The following is an 18,588-nucleotide window of genomic DNA, read 5'->3' on the forward strand; positions in this document are numbered from 1 at the left end:
TGCTGCTTCCACCTTCAGGTTAAAAGTCCCATTTTCACAATAATACCTCATTAATTCTATTTCCAGAGTTCAACGTGGATCTTTATATAGCCAAAGCAAGTGTCGTTCATGCATGACAGCTATGGATGCACTTTTGTGACATTTTGGTTGGATTTTGGAGGGGTTTTTTTCCCCTCTGTGAACCAGCACAGCTACCGTTTGCTTTTTAATGAACCTTTTAAAAGTAATTAATCCCAGCTGGTAGCCCTGGCTCTTGCTTTAATAAATGATTCACTGCTACCACAATAGAATTATTCCAGATGTGATCATAGCTGCAGTAATTATTCGGTCCTGCAGATGGCTCTGCTGTACACCTGCCGGGAGAAAAATGATCCGGAGTTTGGGCAATTCTGTTAACTTGTGTGGAGCATGCAAAAATACCAGGTGTTTTTTCCCATTTCCCTTTTTCGTAGCATTGAACCGCAAAAACATTTTCCTACATTGCTTTTTCCTAGCGTATAGGAGAGCGCTTTGAAGGAATTCTGGATGACTGGGCTGTTTTAGTAGTAATCTTGGCCTTCCTCCTCTCCTTTCTTACACCACCCTCTGCATTTATTGTCTGCTCCCCCTTTTCACGTATGGGGAAGATGGGGTGCAAGGAGAAATGAGAGCAGAGAAAAGGCAGTCGTTTGTGAAATCATTGCTGCTGGTAAAACAACTACATTGTATGATACTGCACCATCAAAGTAGGTGAGAGATCTGTGTTCAAATCCTTGTTCAGTCATGAAAGTGACTGGGCTGCTGCACATTCTCAATCAATAAAATCGATTGGGGGAGGATGGGGTGAAACACACACACAAGGACATTTTAGGGAAAAAAGAGAGGCTTTAAGATCAAAGTCAACTGGGATATCTTATTTATATTTAAAACAATTTATTAACAGTTTACAGTAGATTTTCTTGACAAATACAAAATCAGAGCTAACGAAATGAGGTTAAATACAGCAGTTTGAAATTCCAGGGAATATCTGGCCAATAGTTAAAGAAGAAATATTTTCCGGTATGCCAAGTGTTTCTCAAATATCAGTAAATTAAATTTGGGACCAGGTTCCTATGGCTCTACTCTAACTGTCATAGGAAAACTGGTTCATGTCCTCATGAATCCTCATTGTACTGTTTTGGAGGCTGCTTTCATTGGGACACCCCTCTTGTCCTTGCCTACTTGCTTAATTTGCTAGTCAGCAGTCCCCATTTTGATGCAGAAATCATGGAGAGAGAGAAACTGGGCAAATCAGGGTGCAAGAGAGTTCAGACAAATCGGCTTTATCTTTGTCTCTCGGCTTCTAACCTTATTGCTTACCATTCTTCCCTTAGCCCAGACACAAGCTGGTGCCACAATAAATTGGTTCATCTTCAAAATGGCCCCCAGACCCTTTCTATAGGATTGTTGCTACACAGAGAATAACATGCCTAAACCTCTGGAAGTTTTAAAAACTGGGTGGTGGTCAACAGGTTGAGATTGAACCCCGACAAGACAGAAATAATGTTTCCGGGGGATAGGGATATTTCCTGGTTCTGAACAGGAAAAATGTGCATCTAAAGGATGCGTAGCTGCATGCTCTAGTTATCTTCTGCTTGGACTACTGCAATGCGCTCTATGTGGGGCTACCTTTGAAGGTGACTTGGAAACTACAACTAATCCAGAATGCAGCTGCCAAATTGGTGACTGGGAGCAGCTGCCAGGACCATATAACACTGGTCCTAAAAGATCTACATTGGCTCCCAGTACGTTTCCGAGAACAATTGGTTGGCGCTGACTTTTAGAGCTCTAAATGGCCTCGGCCACCCCCATCGTTGAGCCCAGACACTGAGGGCCTTCTGGTGGTTCCCTCACTGCGAGAAGTGAGGTTACAGGGAACCAGGCAGAGGGCCTTCTCAGTAGTGGCGCCCTCCCTGTGGAACACCCTCCCGTCAGATCTCAAGGAAATAAACAACCATCTGACCTTTAGAAGACATCGGAAGGCAGCCCTGTTTAGGGAAGCTTTTAATGTTTAATCTTTTATCATGCTTTTAATATTCTGTTGGGAGCCGCCCAGAGTGGCTGGGGAAACCCAGCCAGATGGGCGGGGTATAAATAATAAATTCTTATTGTTGTTGTTAAAAATAATGTATTTTAGTTGGCCCTAAACAGGACTATTTCAGATTGGGAAGGCACAGGAAAGCATTCTAAGGATTGCCCAGCGGAAAATATCCTGAGATGTGTCAATTACAATAAAATGTGTACAAGTGCCAGATTCTTGTCCTCCATTGATTCTTGCTTTACTGAAATGTTTGTTTCTGTTTGCCGTGTTATATTTAAATTTCAATAAAAGCAAGTGTCTAAAAATGCTTTTCTGGGAATGTTTCTGCAGTTGACAACAGGGACTCTGATAGGGGGTGGCCCAGGGTGGTCTGAGGAACGGGTCTTTTGTGGTGGGCCCCAGATCATCTATCCCTTCCACCCCCCCCTTAAAACTCAATTTAAAACATTTGCTTATAAGGTGGCTAGGTGATATTCCAGTCACCTGCCATTTAATCCCCCAGTCATCTATACATATAAATTAGCATATACAAATTCTTTGAGGAGCTGTGTCATACAGCTACATCCCAAGACTTTTAATTACTTAGCAGCACCTGTGGTTGACAGGCACTGTGATTCTGTAGCTTGCTGGTATCGGTACAGTTGCATGTGCGAATGATCAAACACACACCAGAGGAAGATTTCAAATTGTCCCAAATGATGCTCTCGAATGGAGTCCTTTGAGGCATTCCACCATGAGCGCACTGAGTGATAAGGACACCGGAAATCAAAATGCATGCACAAACCTGCCCTGTGCTCGCAACCATCTGATATTTTGAGTTTCGTGTTAATTTGCACTTAATTGCACTTCAGACCGCCACATGAAAATACCTCGGTCTCGTGCTGTTTCATTCCACAGGGCGGATCTCGTGAGCTTGCTGGAATGCTCGTTTCTGGCACTGCCGAGAATTAACACTTGTCATCATTAGCCCTAAGGAACTTCAGTGGCTCAATGGCACTTGCTGCCGCACGAAGACACATTCCCAACAGCATGGGAAGCGCCATTAGAAATCAGCAGAAAGGAGGATGCAATTGGGTGGAACTTCTGTAGCGCATAATTAGCCTGGATTGATACTTTGATACCAACTGGGAATGTTTAGGCAGTGGTTCAAGATAAATGTTTAATCAAGATTTTCCTTTAAAAAAATACTTTTATAGGGGGAAAATACATGGCACTAGAGCAGAGTTAAATGTCTCTAGCCCTGATTTTTGTGCGGCAAACAGCTCCGCATCTACTATTTCACTGTGGCAGAAGTTTCCCCAAAGCATGCTTTGCATTCAGATGTGGGGAATATTGTATTAGTTTTCCTGATTATACTACTAGCACTTGTGTCCTATTTTCAAATGTTCCTTTCACACTGGAGTACCTGTTATGCTATGGAACTGGGACTCTTCGACTGTCACGCTAAATTTCATTCACACCAGTGAACATACTGTGGTACAACAATGAATATTTTTGGACATTGTCACCACTCCCCTCAGCCTTTCCATATGTGTGCTTTTGTTCCCCCACGATGCCTCTTTGACAACAGCTGGAAAAAACTGTATGCCATCACTTTACTCTTGCAATTTTCCAGGTTAAGGGGCCTCAAACATATTTTTTTCTGGAATCAAGTAACACAGAAATGGGCACTAAACATGGACCATATTCTGTTGGTTCTCCAGAAGTGGCTTTTACATCACGCGGAAGCTCAAATATAATGTGTAAATTAACAGTTAGGGAAATGTCAGGGCAGTGGAATAAACTATCATGTGAAGACAGCCTTAGACCGTGCAAATATCCATTTATATACCTGATGCTTTTGAGCACACTGTTTGCGGCTGCTTCCAGCTTTCATGAGTTAATCATTAGTGACTGAGCAGCGAGTGTGATGACACCATAAACCGGCGCATTCAGTTAGGTTTGTCTGTCTGGTGATGTCACTTGGGTCCTGGTAAACAAGCAAACAAACATTTTCCCCTGGAGCGCGAGAAGAATGTCCGAAAGGCGAGGCACGTTTGGCACTGCTGAAAAATCTCACAAAGAGCAGCAGTTTTGAGTGAGCTCTGTTTAAAAGTGCCACTTTCCAGGTTTGCTTTGAGACATTTTGCACAGCCTAGCGTGTAAGCCCTGGTAGATCAAGAAAAGGACAAACCTTCAGCATACTGGCTTCTTTGAGAGATCAATATTACTCCTTGGTGACTGGACTACAGGGAAGCTTGGGGCTTTCCTTAACCAAATATTTCCTCCTTTTCCTCCAGTTGGAAGCAAACTTGACCCAGAGGGCAGTATTCTCCCTAGAGTGGGACATATTTGGTAACTATTCTTGGCAGCATTCATAGCAGCCCAGAGTGGTCATGTTGGCAAACAAGAGAGACTGCTTTGGCTGGCAGTAGCAGGTACCTCACGGTGGAGGTGGGCTGGTACGTAAGCATTAGACCGGCTGATGTTAATTGTGATATATCAGCTTGGGTGCAATGCACCAGGCACAACACTGGCTGCTCTTGTTATCTCACCTGGCCTAGTGATATATCCCGCTCTGCTATTTGTGGGAGTCCTGGGCAAAGGCTTACACCCGCAGTGGCAGGCCTTGGAAACACAGCATTTCATGCAGCCCCAGAAGCGAGGCTTATTACTGGCGTCTGGGTTGTCACCTAATAGTCCTCTTCCTCCTCAAAATCTTCTCCTGCCGTAGCAGCCGCCAGGGCTGCGAGAGCCTCTGCTACTTCGGCATCAACCTCCTCCTCCAGTTCTCCATTAATGTCATTATGGCAATCAAATCTAGCTTCTCGCACCGCATCCGCCTTGGCCCTTGGAGACGGGATGCCGTCGGATACATTGTCCTTGAAACACACATTTGGCAGGCCTGTCCTACAGGCTGTGTCTGTTGAATCCCAGCTTTTAGACTCACCTAATGGCAGGTCCTGCTGACTGCTTAACGTGGTGTGTTCTGTGCTTTGGCCTGTATGTGTGTGGTTATTTGATGGACTTTCCTTTCCCGCAGCTCTCTGTTTTCCAGCATAGCCGCCTTTGGGGGGATCAGTGGGTCCAGGCAGGTGCGTGTCACTGCCTGGAGCACTCTGAGATTCCTCATATAGGGCACTTCTTTTTTCTGAAGATGCCTTTGCGAGAACTTCCGTTTCCAGAATCTCATGGTTATTGCATGTGCTTTCCTGAGGCAACCCTTGGACAGAAAAACCGGCTCGCTGAGCAGAGCAGGTGTGCGTGCTGATCTCTCTGTTTCGGTTTACGCTGGGATTGGGATGAAGGTTCGCACCAGAGTGGGAATGGATCCCATTTACATTGAAACGGCACTTTTCGGCAAGATTCCCAAGTCCTTCCTCACGAAGAGCGCTGCTTCGGTGGTTCAGAACGGCCTCTTTATTGTTGTTTAATTTGTGCCTGTTTGCTGCTGTTTGTAATTCCCCGGTCTGCAGCTCGTTTTTGTGTACTTGGATGTCGTTGTTCTGCTTACATTTGAATTTGCCTCCGTCTTGCTCGTCGGACTTGAAGTTGTTTATTTCATTGATGTACCCGGATGTTGGCACGTCTTGGGGTTCAAAGATGTAACTAGAAAAAGGTTAAGAGCAACAGTTAGCATTTTCTTTTCGTGATAGATAAAAAAAAGGGTCAGTTTCATGCTTCAAACATGCAGGCTTTGTTGCAAGTTTCAGAAATGCCACCAATTTTTACCGTATTTTTTGCTCTATAAGACTCACTTTTCCCCTCCTAAAAAGTAAGGGGAAATGTGTGTGCGTCTTATGGAGCGAATGCAGGCTGCGCAGCTATCGCTGAAGCCAGAACAGCAAGAGGGATTGCTGCTTTCACTGCGCAGCGATCCCTCCTGCTGTTCTGGCTTCTGAGATTCAGAATATATTTTTTTCTTGTTTTCCTCCTCCAAAAACTAAGTGCGTCTTGTGGTCTGGTGCGTCTTATAGAGCAAAAAATACGGGTAGCTTAAAATAACGCTATAGAATCTCAGGCCCTCTAGATGCTGTTGTTCCACATCTCTATTCACCTCTCACCATTGGCCATGCTGGCTGGGGCTGGTGGGATCCGGAGTGCAGCAACATTGGTACAGCTTCAGAGATATCCTTACAGATATATAAGTATTATCATTTTCGCCCTACCCCAAACGATACTCAGGACTCAGCTGCACAGGTCAATTTATAACATTAAAAATGCATTATAAAAATGTGACACTAGATGGCACTGTAGAGAGGAATCCAAAGTCAATGGCATACAGCAGGCAAGCTTGTCCCTCCAGATATTTTAGGACTGCAGTTCCCATCATCCTTGACCACTGGTCCTGTTAGCTAGGGATGATGGGAGTTGTAGTCCCAAAACAGCTGGAGGGCCAAGTGTGGAGATGCCTGGCATATAGTATTGCCTTGGGAGCTCCCCCCCCCACAATGTTTTCTCCCCATAGCATTTTTTATATCTGTATAGATCCAGCCTCAGTCTGCCTGTACCTTTGTATCATTTTACAGCACCTGCACCCCATCTGGATTCTTCTTTGTTAATTATCTGAAAAGACAGAAAACAGGCAGAGTGGACATGAGAAATCAGGTATTGCATGCATGATGTGAAATGTTGCAAAAAGAAGCAGCAATAGCTGACTCCTTATTTTTGAATGGGATTGTTGGATTATGGATTATAAAATAGTAATAATAATTTATTGTTATTTATTAAGTCTGTATACTGCCCTCTATCCACAGACCTCAGGGCGGCTCACAACACAAAAATACAAGTTAAAAACAAAACAAAATACAGGCTAAAAACAAGAATGAAAAAAAGCCAATATCCCCCTCTTCCTACCTACTCCCAAAGCACATTTAAAAGGGTAAAGGGACCCCTGACCATTAGGTCCAGTCGTGACAAACTCTGGGGTTGCGGCGCTCATCTCGCTTTATTGGCCGAGGGAGCCGGCGTACAGCTTCCAGGTCATGTGGCCAGCATGACTAAGCCGCTTCTGGAGAACCAGAGCAGCGCACGGAAACGCCGTTTACCTTCCCGCCGGAGTGGTACCTATTTATCTACTTGCACTTTGACGTGCTTTCGAACTGCTAGGTTGGCAGGAGCTGGGACAGAGCAACGGGAGCTCACCCCGTCGTGGGGATTTGAACCGCCGACCTTCTGATCAGCAAGCCCTAGGCTCTGTGGTTTAGACCACAGCGCCACCCGCGTACCAGATGTTAATCAACCAAAGGCCTGGTTGAAGAGGAACATTTTTGCCTGGTGCCTAAAAGTGCACAATAAACGTGGTAGGCAAACCTCCCTGGGGAGAGCATTCCACAAACAGGGAACTACTGCTATTTTTACATAACGTATCTGCCCCACTCCTTGCAATGGCAGTTGAATATGGACATATTTGGGGAATGATTTCCATGCTGGCAATCTCATTGGACCAATGAGCTGAATTGAAGTCCAGTTGAAATCAATGGGACAGTCCCAGGTCAATCAACAGCACTCAAGCGAAGTCCCATTGATTTCAACTTGTCCCATTGACAAGGCACGATGGTTAAACTGGCTAGGTTATGGGAAATGCATCCGGAAGAGAAAATGTACTGAGGAGCTAGTGATCTGACAGGGAGCCCTTCCTAGCCTCTGTTCCTTCCCCCTCCTTCCCTCTTGTTAAGTTTTTTGATGGTGTGAAAACAGTCTTTAATGTCCTGAGAACAGTTGAGGGGAAGGGAAGTCCCACACACAGCTGCCTTAATCACTTGGGAGGATAATGCTGGGCACCTTCTTTGATGTTGGACGTTGTTTTGAGAAAGTGAGGCATATCTATAAAACCAGACGGTTTGGGCAGAATTTCTTGGAAGTTCGTGCTCAGACTGATCGGCCGCAGGGCCCTGCAAACTGAGGCTACCTGGGGGAGTCACTGCGCTGCTTCTTGAGGACTGTATGTATACATCGCTTGCTGTTTTAGAATAAAATCTTTAATCTTCTCACTCGCTTGTGTATTTTAAAAGAACCACCTTGCCTTTGGCAAGACAGCTAGGGCCACAGCTTTAAAAAAGGCTCGAAACTGTTGAAAATGTAGTTTGCATGTGTACGTTGCGCTTATAGTTGGTCAGAAGGCACGAGGCCACCACATTGCTGAAGCTAAGCAGTGCAAGGGTCTGCTCAGTGTTTGGATGGGAGACCTTCTGGAAACTTTAATAATAATAATTTATTATTTATACCCCACCCATCTGGCTGGGTTTCCCCAGTCACTCTGGGCAGCTTCCAACAGAATATTAAAATACAATAACCTATTAAACATTAAAAGCTTCCCTAAACAGGGCTGCCTTCAGATGTCTTCTAAAACTACATGGATGCCCCAATGGGTTCCATGATGGAAGAAAGGCGGACTAGAAATGCAAGAAAATAATAAATATATACCGTATTTTTTGCACCATAACACTCACTTTTTTCCTCCTAGAAAGTAAGGGGAAATGTCTGTGCGTGTTATGGAGGGAATGTCTACGGATGGCGGGGGGATCTGCTGCAGTCATGAGCAGAGGATCCATGGTTCCCCTTCCTTCCCTCCTCCGTGGCTTGCTTTGCAACAGCAAAGCGGGAGAAGAGCCGCTGAGTGGGGAGGAGAGAGGGCCAGAGAGCCTGCTTGCTTTAAAGGAGCAAAGCGGGAGAGGAGAGGAGCCTTCTCCTCTTATACCCCTCTTCTGCATTATTAACAGCATCCTTCTCCACCCACCCCGCGCGTGTTCCTTGTCCCTTGAGTGCTTTTCCTTTCCTCCCCACTTAAAACGTGGTTACAAAGCACGGATCCACATGGATCCTCAGGATTTTTGCACTGGGTCACCCCAAATTCACCATCAGATCACATAGCATGTCCATGGCTACAGCTTGCACCAAAAAAATCATGCACCCACTATTGCCTGGGGCCGCAGTGGTGCCAAAATGTGGTTACAAAGCATGGATCCACATGGATCCTCAGGATTTTTGCATTGGGCTACCCCAAACTCACTGTCAGAACACATGTCTGTGGCCACAGCATGAACCACAAAAATCATACATCCGCTGTTTCGTTTAGAATAGAATATTTTTTTTCTTGTTTTCCCCCTCTAAAAACTATGTGCGTGTTATGGTTGGGTGCGTGTTATAGAGCGAAAAATACGGTATATATATACCGTATTTTTTGCTCTATAAGACTCACTTTTTCCCTCCTAAAAAGTAAGGGGAAATGTGTGTGCGTCTTATGGAGCGAATGCAGGCTGCGCAGCTATCCCAGAAGCCAGAACAGCAAGAGGGATTGCTGCTTTCACTGTGCAGCGATCCCTCCTGCTGTTCTGGCTTCTGAGATTCAGAATATATTTTTTTCTTGTTTTCCTCCTCCAAAAACTAGGTGCGTCTTGTGGTCTGGTGCGTCTTATAGAGCGAAAAATACGGTATATAAGAAGGGTGTTGATGAAGGTGGGAAATAGGATAACATAGTCCCACAGTGGGTTTCAAAGATTTCTGAAATAAAAATCTAGGGAAGCAACAATATGTGAACACAATCAGGAAATCCCTTGACCGGCTGGTCCAGGGGTCAGCAAACGTTTTCAGTGGGGGGCCGGTCCTCTGTCCCCCAGACCTTGTAGGGGGCCGGACTATATTTTGAAAAAAAGAAAGAAAGAACGAATTCCTATGCCCCATAAATAACCCAGAGATGCATTTTAAATAAAGGCACACATTCTACTCATGTAAAAACACCAGGCAGGCCCCACAAATAACCCAGAGATGTATTTTAAATAAAAGGACACATTCTACTCATGTAAAAACACGCTGATTCCTGGAATATTGCAAGGGTCAAGTAGGAGATGAAAAGCAAAGGTGTTTCCTTGTTGTGCAGTGGGAGAAAACTGAAAATGGAGAGTATTTCCTTTGTTAAATATTAACCAGCGCCACCTTGCAAACAAGCCCTGAAGCTGGAGTTCAAATTAAATAGAAGTCCTTCCTGAAAAGCGAGGTGGGAGTAGGGAGATGCACATTCAGACTTCTGTAATTACATGCATGCTAATTACATCACTGCAGCAACCATTAGGAACATTCGCCCACTCTCATTAAAAAGCTGCTCTTCGCTTTACGTGGCGAAGGCCTGTTTAGACGCACAACACAACCTGTGGTTTTAAGATAGAAATCAGAGAGGGAGCACGGCAAATGCAGGTATGGGAACTGGTTCAAATTTTAACCCAGGTTGGTACGAAAGAGCAGAATTCAAATCTGAAATACTGGTATGAACCGCTTCTTTGCACTTCGTGGCTTTTTGTCGGAAATGAAATAACCCTCCAAACTTGGAAAGCTCTTCAAATTTCCCCGAGAACATTTTGAAAACATGTAATTCTGTCAGGTGTTCAGAACTAAGGGTTTATTTTTTTTTGGATTTTTTAAAGGAGCTAGATTTTTCTTTTTTATATTTTCGTAAGCCTTTTCCTTGAATACTCGGACTTCTGAGTAACCAACACCATGTTTGCATATAAGTTAATCTTTCACAGAGCGGCTGGTTGACCCACTTTTATTCCCACCGTAAAGCTAACAAAGGCCAGATCATCTTTGCATCAAAGATGTGTCTAGGTGACATGGCCATCCCTGGACCACCTTTGGCCTACTGCTTCGACCCTTTGACTGACCAAAAAAATCCCAGATAAGCTCTGTGTTGTTCCCAAACATACATTTGCTTTATTCCTCATTCCACTCATTTGGGGAGAGGTGACCTGTCTCTAGCCAGTGGGGCTACAGTGTCTACCATGGAGACTGAAAATCTATGGACATATTTACACCACAGACTTAATAGCTATTTCCTCTGCTCAGGGAAGAAGCTATCGTTATTATTTTACACTTCAGCTATATACACACTATGCCTCGGAGGCACATTCTTGCCCTCAAAGCATTCTGGACACTGTCGCTGAGAATTTTAACTCGGTGAGAGGTAAACCATGGCACTTGGGGGTTTTTTTGAGGGAAAGAATGTGAAAGGTAGAGAGTTTTCACCGCCCTGGAGTCTACTTTTCTCTGCACCTAGGTAGGTTGAGAAGTGGTTTTTGATCCACAGAACTGCTTTCTGGGGAAATCTTCATACATTTTCTCTTTAGTCAGCTAGCTTTGGGCTTTGAGGAAGTGCCTGGTTTTGACTTTTCCTGTTACAGTGGTGCCTCGCAAGACGAAAAGAATCCGTTCTGTGATTCTCTTCGTCTAGCGGTTTTTTCGTCTTACGAAGCAAGCCCATTGACGGATTAGCGGATTAGCGCTATTAGCGGCTTTTAGCGGCTTATCGGATCAGCTGATAAGCGGCTTAGCGGCTTAGAAAAAGGGGGGAGGGGAAAAAACCCGCAGGAACTCGCAAGACATTTTCGTCTTGCAAAGCAAGCCCATAGGAGATTCGTTTTGCGAAGCACCTCCAAAACGGAAAACTCTTTCGTCTAGCGAGTTTTCCGTCTTGCGAGGTATTCGTCTTGCGGGGCACCACTGTACTTCTCAAATTTTTCTCCCTGAAATCAGCGGCTGCCCTAAAAAACGCTCAACAACAATCGCTCTAATCTGAGGGTCTTAGAGGCCAGTTCCTTTACAGTTTCCTTGTAAGGGATCTCCTTCAACCAGACATAGTTCACTTTTAAGACAACCCCTTTATTGAGCATTCACCCCAATTTGTTTGCACAAAACGTTGCGGGAAGGTTAGATGACGGCAGCTCTTTTTTGAGCATTCATTCTGATTAGTTTGCATAGAGGTTAGACACCGTTACATCGGACAATTGCTATTCATCACTTTCCTCTGCATTTTCCTGCCACATTGCCCTGATTTTTAGGGGAAGTAGGTTTGCTGCACAACAGCATCAGACAGAAACAGCTGTAGCTGCACCACTTCAATTTCCTGGTATGTGATTTAATTCTCTCCCTCCGCCTCCAAAATAGCAGGAATTTGGGAAGAGCTCAAGACTAGTGCCTCAGAAGAGGGGACAAATATTATTTCAGCAAGGCATCAAACCAGAGGGACAGCTGGAATTGTACACAAAACACACACTTTGTGCAGGGCCACCGGGAGATGTAATTTAATATCCTACTTACCAATAAATCAGTGAGAGTTGAAGGACCATGATTTTAACTTCTGGCTGAGCAGAGGCATCTGAAATGACAGTGATGTGATTTGATTAGTAGATACCCATCTGCTGTAGGCATACGGTCACCCTCATGCAAGATCCCAAACTACGTGCCAGGGCACAGTAGCAAGTCACAAAAACGAAGTTATTCTATGTCTATTGAAGTCTCAAAGGAACACCAGGGTTAAAAAATAAATAAATAAAATTCTAAGCATCTCCTTCCCTTCCACATAGTGCTGGTCGTAGGCCTTTGGATAGTTAGTGCAAAATAAAACCATCTTAATGGAGATCTCCCTCCTATAAACCTTCAGATAAAAATATTAGCTTAATATCCCTTAACGGGATGCTGGCTACAAACCTCGTTTCACTGAACTATTCAGTTTCCTCAGAAGGAAATAGAAAAATCATACAAGAAGGGAGTAGAACTCCCAAAAATTCTGAAGCATTTATAATCCTGGGTCAACAAAAAGGTTTGTAAATTCAGTATTAGAAATTCTACCTTTGAGCCCTCAATCCTTTATTGCTGCGCTTTGCTTCACCTAGGTCGATCTAGGATTATAAATACTTCAGAATTTCTGGGAGTTCTATCCCCTTCTTGTGAATTTTGGTCATTTAAGGTTTATGATTTTCCTATTTCCTTCTGGGGAAACTGAATAGTTCAGTGAAACGAGGTTTGTAGCCGGCATCCCGTTAAGGCTTTGTTCTCTTACTTTTCCCTTAAACTCTTTGATTTTTATTATTTAGTTTATTTTCATAAGATAATAGTTCTAGTTGATTACTTCTCGTTTCAGGGATTTTCACGGTATTTCATTTGTTTTGTGCAATTTCCCGGTTCCGTGACTGTCTTTTTTCTACTGGTCTTTGGAGAGGAAGCTTTTTCTGCCATGAACAATCTTCTCAGCGATGAGCTCCTATGGGCCTCAGGGTCGCCTCAAACGCAGTTTGGAAAAAACAACAGTAGTCACTCAAAAGTCACTGTGACTGCTGGAAGCTCAGGCATGTGGTCTATGTAGACCAAGGGTGGTCATCAACATTGCATCAAAGCTCCAAAAATATATGACCGGACCGTGCAACACAGAGCCAGTTTGGAGGTGAACCATAGCTGTGCCAGCAGCACAGCCGGTTTGACTAGCATTCCTAGGGGCTGACAGCACCAATATACTGCTGTCGTATCGTTTCACCTCAGAACTGCAAGTGCTAATGGACTCATGCGCTGCTTTTTTGTTCAGCTAACCTGTTTTTCATCGCTATTTTGTTCATTGGAGAGCCTCATCTCAGGAACTGCGAAATAAAAATGGGAGCACTTGCAGGCCTTATGAGCATTTATCAGAGTAAGGGTGGCGTTTTTCTGAATAAATACCTCGGGCTCCTGAACGCCTTGGGAGTCAAACGTTCCAGCTCCCGAGCGATGGAAAACCAGAAGTGAGTGTTCTGGTTTTCGCACGTTCTTTCGGAAGCCAAACGTCTGACAGGGCTTCCATGGCTTCCGATTGGCTGCAGGAGTATCCTGCAGTCAGTCGGAAACCGCACTTTGGTTTTCAAACGTTTCAGAAGTCGAACGGACTTCCGGAACGGATTCTGTTTAACTTCTGAGGTATGACTGTAAAAGGTAAAAGGACCCCTGACCATTAGGTCCAGTCGTGGCCAACTCTGGGGTTGCGGCGCTCATCTTGCTTTACTGGCCAAGGGAGCCGGCGTACAGCTTCCGGGTCATGTGGCCAGCATGACTAAGCCACTTCTGGCGAACCAGAGCAGTGCACGGAAACGCCGTTTACCTTCCCGCTGGAGTGGTACCTATTTATCTACTTGCACTTTTGACGTGCTTTTGAACTGCTAGGTTGGCAGGAGCAGGGACTGAGCAACGGGAGCTCACCCCGTCGCGGGGATTCGAACGGCTGACCTTCTGATCGGCAAGCCCTTTTCACAGCGTTTTTAATATGTGTGTTTTTAACCATGGTGTTTGGGGCAATGGTGTGGCTTGGGTAAAAGTGCAAAAATATCCACATTACAGTATATATGGCCAAAGGGCGGCTGTGAGAACTAGCAACTCCATTAATGCACTATTATCAACTGCATTTGCCATTACAACGTGGACAGCCTACTTACAGGTGCCCCAACCCCCTCAGCAAAGCACATAGGGGCAACACATTTAGTGATGCTTCTCACAAACAGCCATCCTACACAAGAAGCCTGATGATGGCTTCAATAACTACTCGGCCTCAAATAATCACAGATCCCGAAATAAAAAATGCATGCACCTCATGCTGTTAATATGGTTAACACGGTCAATACTGCCCAGAACGCTTGCAGTGCAATCTTGTGTAGTTCGACTAAGCAGTCCAGTTGGGCTTACTCCCAGGTAACTGGAGTACAGTCTTAAAGCCTTTTCTGCATTTCCTCTCCTCGTTCAAAAGCCTTTGCAATATTCAGGAGGTCCTAGAACAGGCTGTCAGATGACTTGGGTCCATGAGAATGACAGCTTGGTTAAGGGTTCAGGACAACCTGTCTATATGAATAACTTCTTCCTCTGCTAGCTCAGCTTGACGCCATCTGAAGCCAGTGGCAGGGCAATAGAGCATTGGGCTGCCATGTTGCAACCTGAGTGTTAGCAGCTGATTGGTGACTTTCCCGCCTCCGGGTAGCGAACGCTCCATCTCTTGCAGAAATATGCAGCAGAAGGAATCTCTCAAAGGTGCAGGAAAGAACATAGATTTCGTGATCTGCTTGATTTGCACAGGATTCCCATACAGGGCAGTTCAACATTCAGCTTGAGGAAGTCTTATCACTTTAAAGCTGCAACCCTAGCTTTAAACACTTCAGACTGAAATTCCCAGAGTGTCAGAAAAGGTTATTTATGTATGCTACTTCTGCGGCCCACGTTTTGTTAGCCCAGAAATGGAAAAAGAGCAAGGTCCCAACTAAAGAAGAATGGCAACTTACATACACAACTTTCAGACTTAACATATAGAATAAGAGAGCAAGAAGAACATAGTTTAAAGAAGATTGGAAAACGTTTATTGAATATATGGGAAATAATTGTGTACAGCAGAAAACGCTGGTAGCATTAAGATAAAGTCAACAGTGTAAACAAGTTTTGATGGATGCAATAATGGAATACTGGATGGTATCGTTTTTGTAAAATATGCAGGGATTTATGATATGTAAAATGAACCATGGAAAGAAAAGAAGGGAAGTCACTGATATCTTAAGGATATAAAATGAGTATTTTAAATTGTAAAAGAGAAAATTTAACACATACACACACATACACAGAACACTTGAGAAAGGTTGCCCAGGGTAGCTAAAAAAAATAAGAACATGGGAACATCAACACACAGACACATACCACCCCGCAACTTTAAGTGACAGAGGAAACCAAAATAAGCTACTTCTGCTACTCCTTATAAGTTTATATCCCTATATCAGGTATAGGCAAACGTGGCCCTCCAGACGTTTTGGGACTACAACTCCCATCATCCCTAGCTAACAGGACCAGTGGTCAGGGATGATGGGAATTGTAGTCCCAAAACATCTGAAGGGCCGAGTTTGCCTATGCCTGTCTCCCCACCCCACTTTGGGAACTAGTGTTGCTTACTACTGTTGGTGTTTTCCTTTAAACGGCTACAGCGACACTCCTAACCCCACTTAACCTGGGAGTAAGCCCCACTGAATTCAGTAGGATTTACATCTGAGTAGACATGGTTAGGATTTCACTGTAGGTTCTGAAATAATAATACAGTGGTACCTCAGGTTACATACGCTTCAGGTTACAGACTCCGCTAAACCAGAAATAGTGCTTCAGTTTAAGAACTTTGCTTCAGGATGAGAACAGAAATCGTGCTCCGGCGGCGCGGTGGCAGCAGGAGGCCCCATTAGCTAAAGTGGTGCTTCAGGTTAAGAACAGTTTCAGGTTAAGTACAGACCTCCGGAACGAATTAAGTACTTAACCTGAGGTACCACTGTAATTATTCTTGCAAAGAATGGTTCCACTAACAACATGACTTCAAAAAATAAAAAATATGAATGTTAATACCAGCTCTTTGTATGACAGAGGTGGCCATAGTATCTCAGATATTAGATGGTGTGTGGCTATGGCCATACTAGGCTCAACAGCATGAAATAGGACATGGTTCTTATTTCAGCAGTGGTGGATGGTCTGGCCCATCCAATTTTCCATCCCACCGTCTTAGATGAATAAAATATGCCTTGATTCTTCACCCTCCAGTTCTAGCAACTGTTTTATTTATTACATATACATCCCATTTCTCCTCCAACCTCCTCAGGCCAGTGTAAATGGGGATAAAACCCCTATGTATCCCACAACAATCCTGAGAGATGATCTCAGTGAAGTTCATAATGGAGCAGGATTTGAACCCAGGTTTCGTAGCTCAGACTTCCTTGGCTACACTACACAGCCTCCCTGCTAAAGGCTCTGGTCTGAGGTACCCCTGCTCTTTCCAGCTTTCTAATCCTGCTGTAAATAGGCAAATGAGATGGATTCTATTTGGACTCTGCTGTTTGTATTATCAACAGAACACTGTCTTTATTTGCATTTTTGAAGCACCATGGAACTGTAACAGAGAAATACAGACTGTCCTAGAGGTTACTGAACAGAAGCAAATGCAGCGTGATGTTCAGCATGCAACAGGGTCAGTTTTTAGCTCATGGATAAAGAATTAATATAAGGTAAAGGGACCCCTGACCACTAGGTCCAGTCGTGACCGACTCTGGGGTTGCGGCGCTCATCTCGCTTTATTGCCCGAGGGAGCTGGCGTACAGCTTCCAGGTCATGTGGCCAGCATGACTAAACCGCTTCTGGCGAACCAGAGCAGCACACGGAAATGCCGTTTACCTTCCCGCCAAAGTGGTACCTATTTATCTACTTGCACTGTGACATGCTTTTGAACTGCTAGGTTGGCAGGAGCAGGGACCGAGCAACGGGAGTTCACCCCGTTGTGGGAATTCGAACCGCCAACCTTCTGCTCAGCCACAGTATCTGATTTTGTTTAGAAATAGAAGGGTGTCAGGAATGGATTTTTTTTTTCCAGCAGAAGGAGAGAATTGACCTTCAGGTGCTATTGTTCTCTCCCACTCAGACAAATAATTAGTCTGAGGTTCCAGTGGTGGGAAATATATATAATCACGTATTCCACTTCCTGGACTCATAAGCACACAACAACCATCTTCATCAACTAATGAGAGGATTTTGTACTGCTGACTACTTAGGGTGCTTCTTCCAGCAACTACAGAGTTACAGGAAATGACAGGCATATTCAGATCTAGTCCAACAGTTGCAAACAGTTACCCTGGAAATTAGGGTTCAGCAACCTCCGCTTAACCCCAAGGGTTCCTGGGGCACACCTCTTGGACCGTGTGAGATTAATTGACGCTTCCCCACAATATTGGTCCCCTGGCTGGGCAGCTTATTAGATGGCTTAATTATTATATTTTCCCTTGGCAGGCTGAATCAACCCCCCTGACAATGTAAAGGTAAAAAAAAAGGACCCCTGGATGGTGAAGTCCAGTCAAAGGCGACTATGGGGTTGTAGCACTCATTTCGCTTTCAGGCTGAGGGAGCCAGCATTTGTCCACAGATAGCTTTCCAGGTCATGTGGCCAGCAAAGCTAAACCACTTCTGGAGCAACGGGACACTGTGATGGAAACCAGAGCACACGGAAATGCTGTTTCCCTTCCCACCACAGTGGTACCTGTTTATCTACTTGCACTTTACGTGCTTTTGAACTGTTTCAATGGAGGAAACGGCAGATACGAAGGACCCAGTGACGGGCCCCTGCTGTTAGTGGGCCCCGGCAGGATAAATTAGCTTGCAGTGACAGTGTACCAAGCAATGTTTGGTACTCAGGTCTAGCTGATCTCTTAATTTCCCATAATGCCCCAGAATGATGCTAGGTTTAAAGGTCTCAACACGCAAACGGTCTCTGCAGCTACAGCAGGTGCTGTGATTTTCCAGAGGTTTGACTTCACCCCCAGAGGCACACTCCATTGTCTTTGGAGACAGACTCATGCCAACAATAACAACAACCAATCCTTTGTCACACAAGGATCTTCTTGTGTAGGCATCACTGAGATTCCTTACGTCTGAAATTATGTTGTCAGAAGGCGACAAGCGTAATAATCATCTGATTATTTTGCTACCTTTATCCTGAATTATTCTTTTTAAAGGACGATATGAAGCCAGAAGTAGTGAGGCTGACCCAACAGGTTCAGAACAATGCTTCCTGTGTGTTTGTGTGTGGTGAGAGTTGTTGCTTGGAAATCCTGACAGTGATTGGCCTTTGGTACAAAGCCGTGGTGCTTTCAGATGGCAGCCAAATGGGAGCTCCAGTACTGGAAATGTGGCAGAAAATCCATCAAAGAACAAGTGTCCCAGCACAGGAGTTTGGTGTAAGTCATGGCGGAAATGTAGAT

General features: G+C 44.6%; 1 protein-coding gene across 1 annotated transcript in view; it reads right to left on the reverse strand.

Moving 5' to 3' along the window:
• Window positions 1–892: 892 nt before the first annotated feature.
• PGCKA1 (PDCD10 and GCKIII kinases associated 1) overlaps window positions 893–18,588 on the reverse strand; it is a 56,993-nt gene continuing 39,297 nt past the window's right edge. Inside the window, exons 2-4 of the mRNA XM_082238277.1 lie at window positions 12,128–12,185; window positions 6,550–6,604; window positions 893–5,647 (exon numbers count right to left, since the gene is read on the reverse strand). Coding sequence (XP_082094403.1) covers window positions 4,732–5,647; window positions 6,550–6,581 — 948 coding nt within the window. The 5' untranslated portion in view covers window positions 6,582–6,604; window positions 12,128–12,185 and the 3' untranslated portion in view covers window positions 893–4,731. The remainder of the gene's footprint in view (window positions 5,648–6,549; window positions 6,605–12,127; window positions 12,186–18,588) is intronic.

This window comes from Podarcis vaucheri (assembly GCF_965113315.1).
Source record: "Podarcis vaucheri genome assembly, chromosome: 9".
Taxonomy (NCBI): Eukaryota; Metazoa; Chordata; class Lepidosauria; order Squamata; family Lacertidae; genus Podarcis; species Podarcis vaucheri.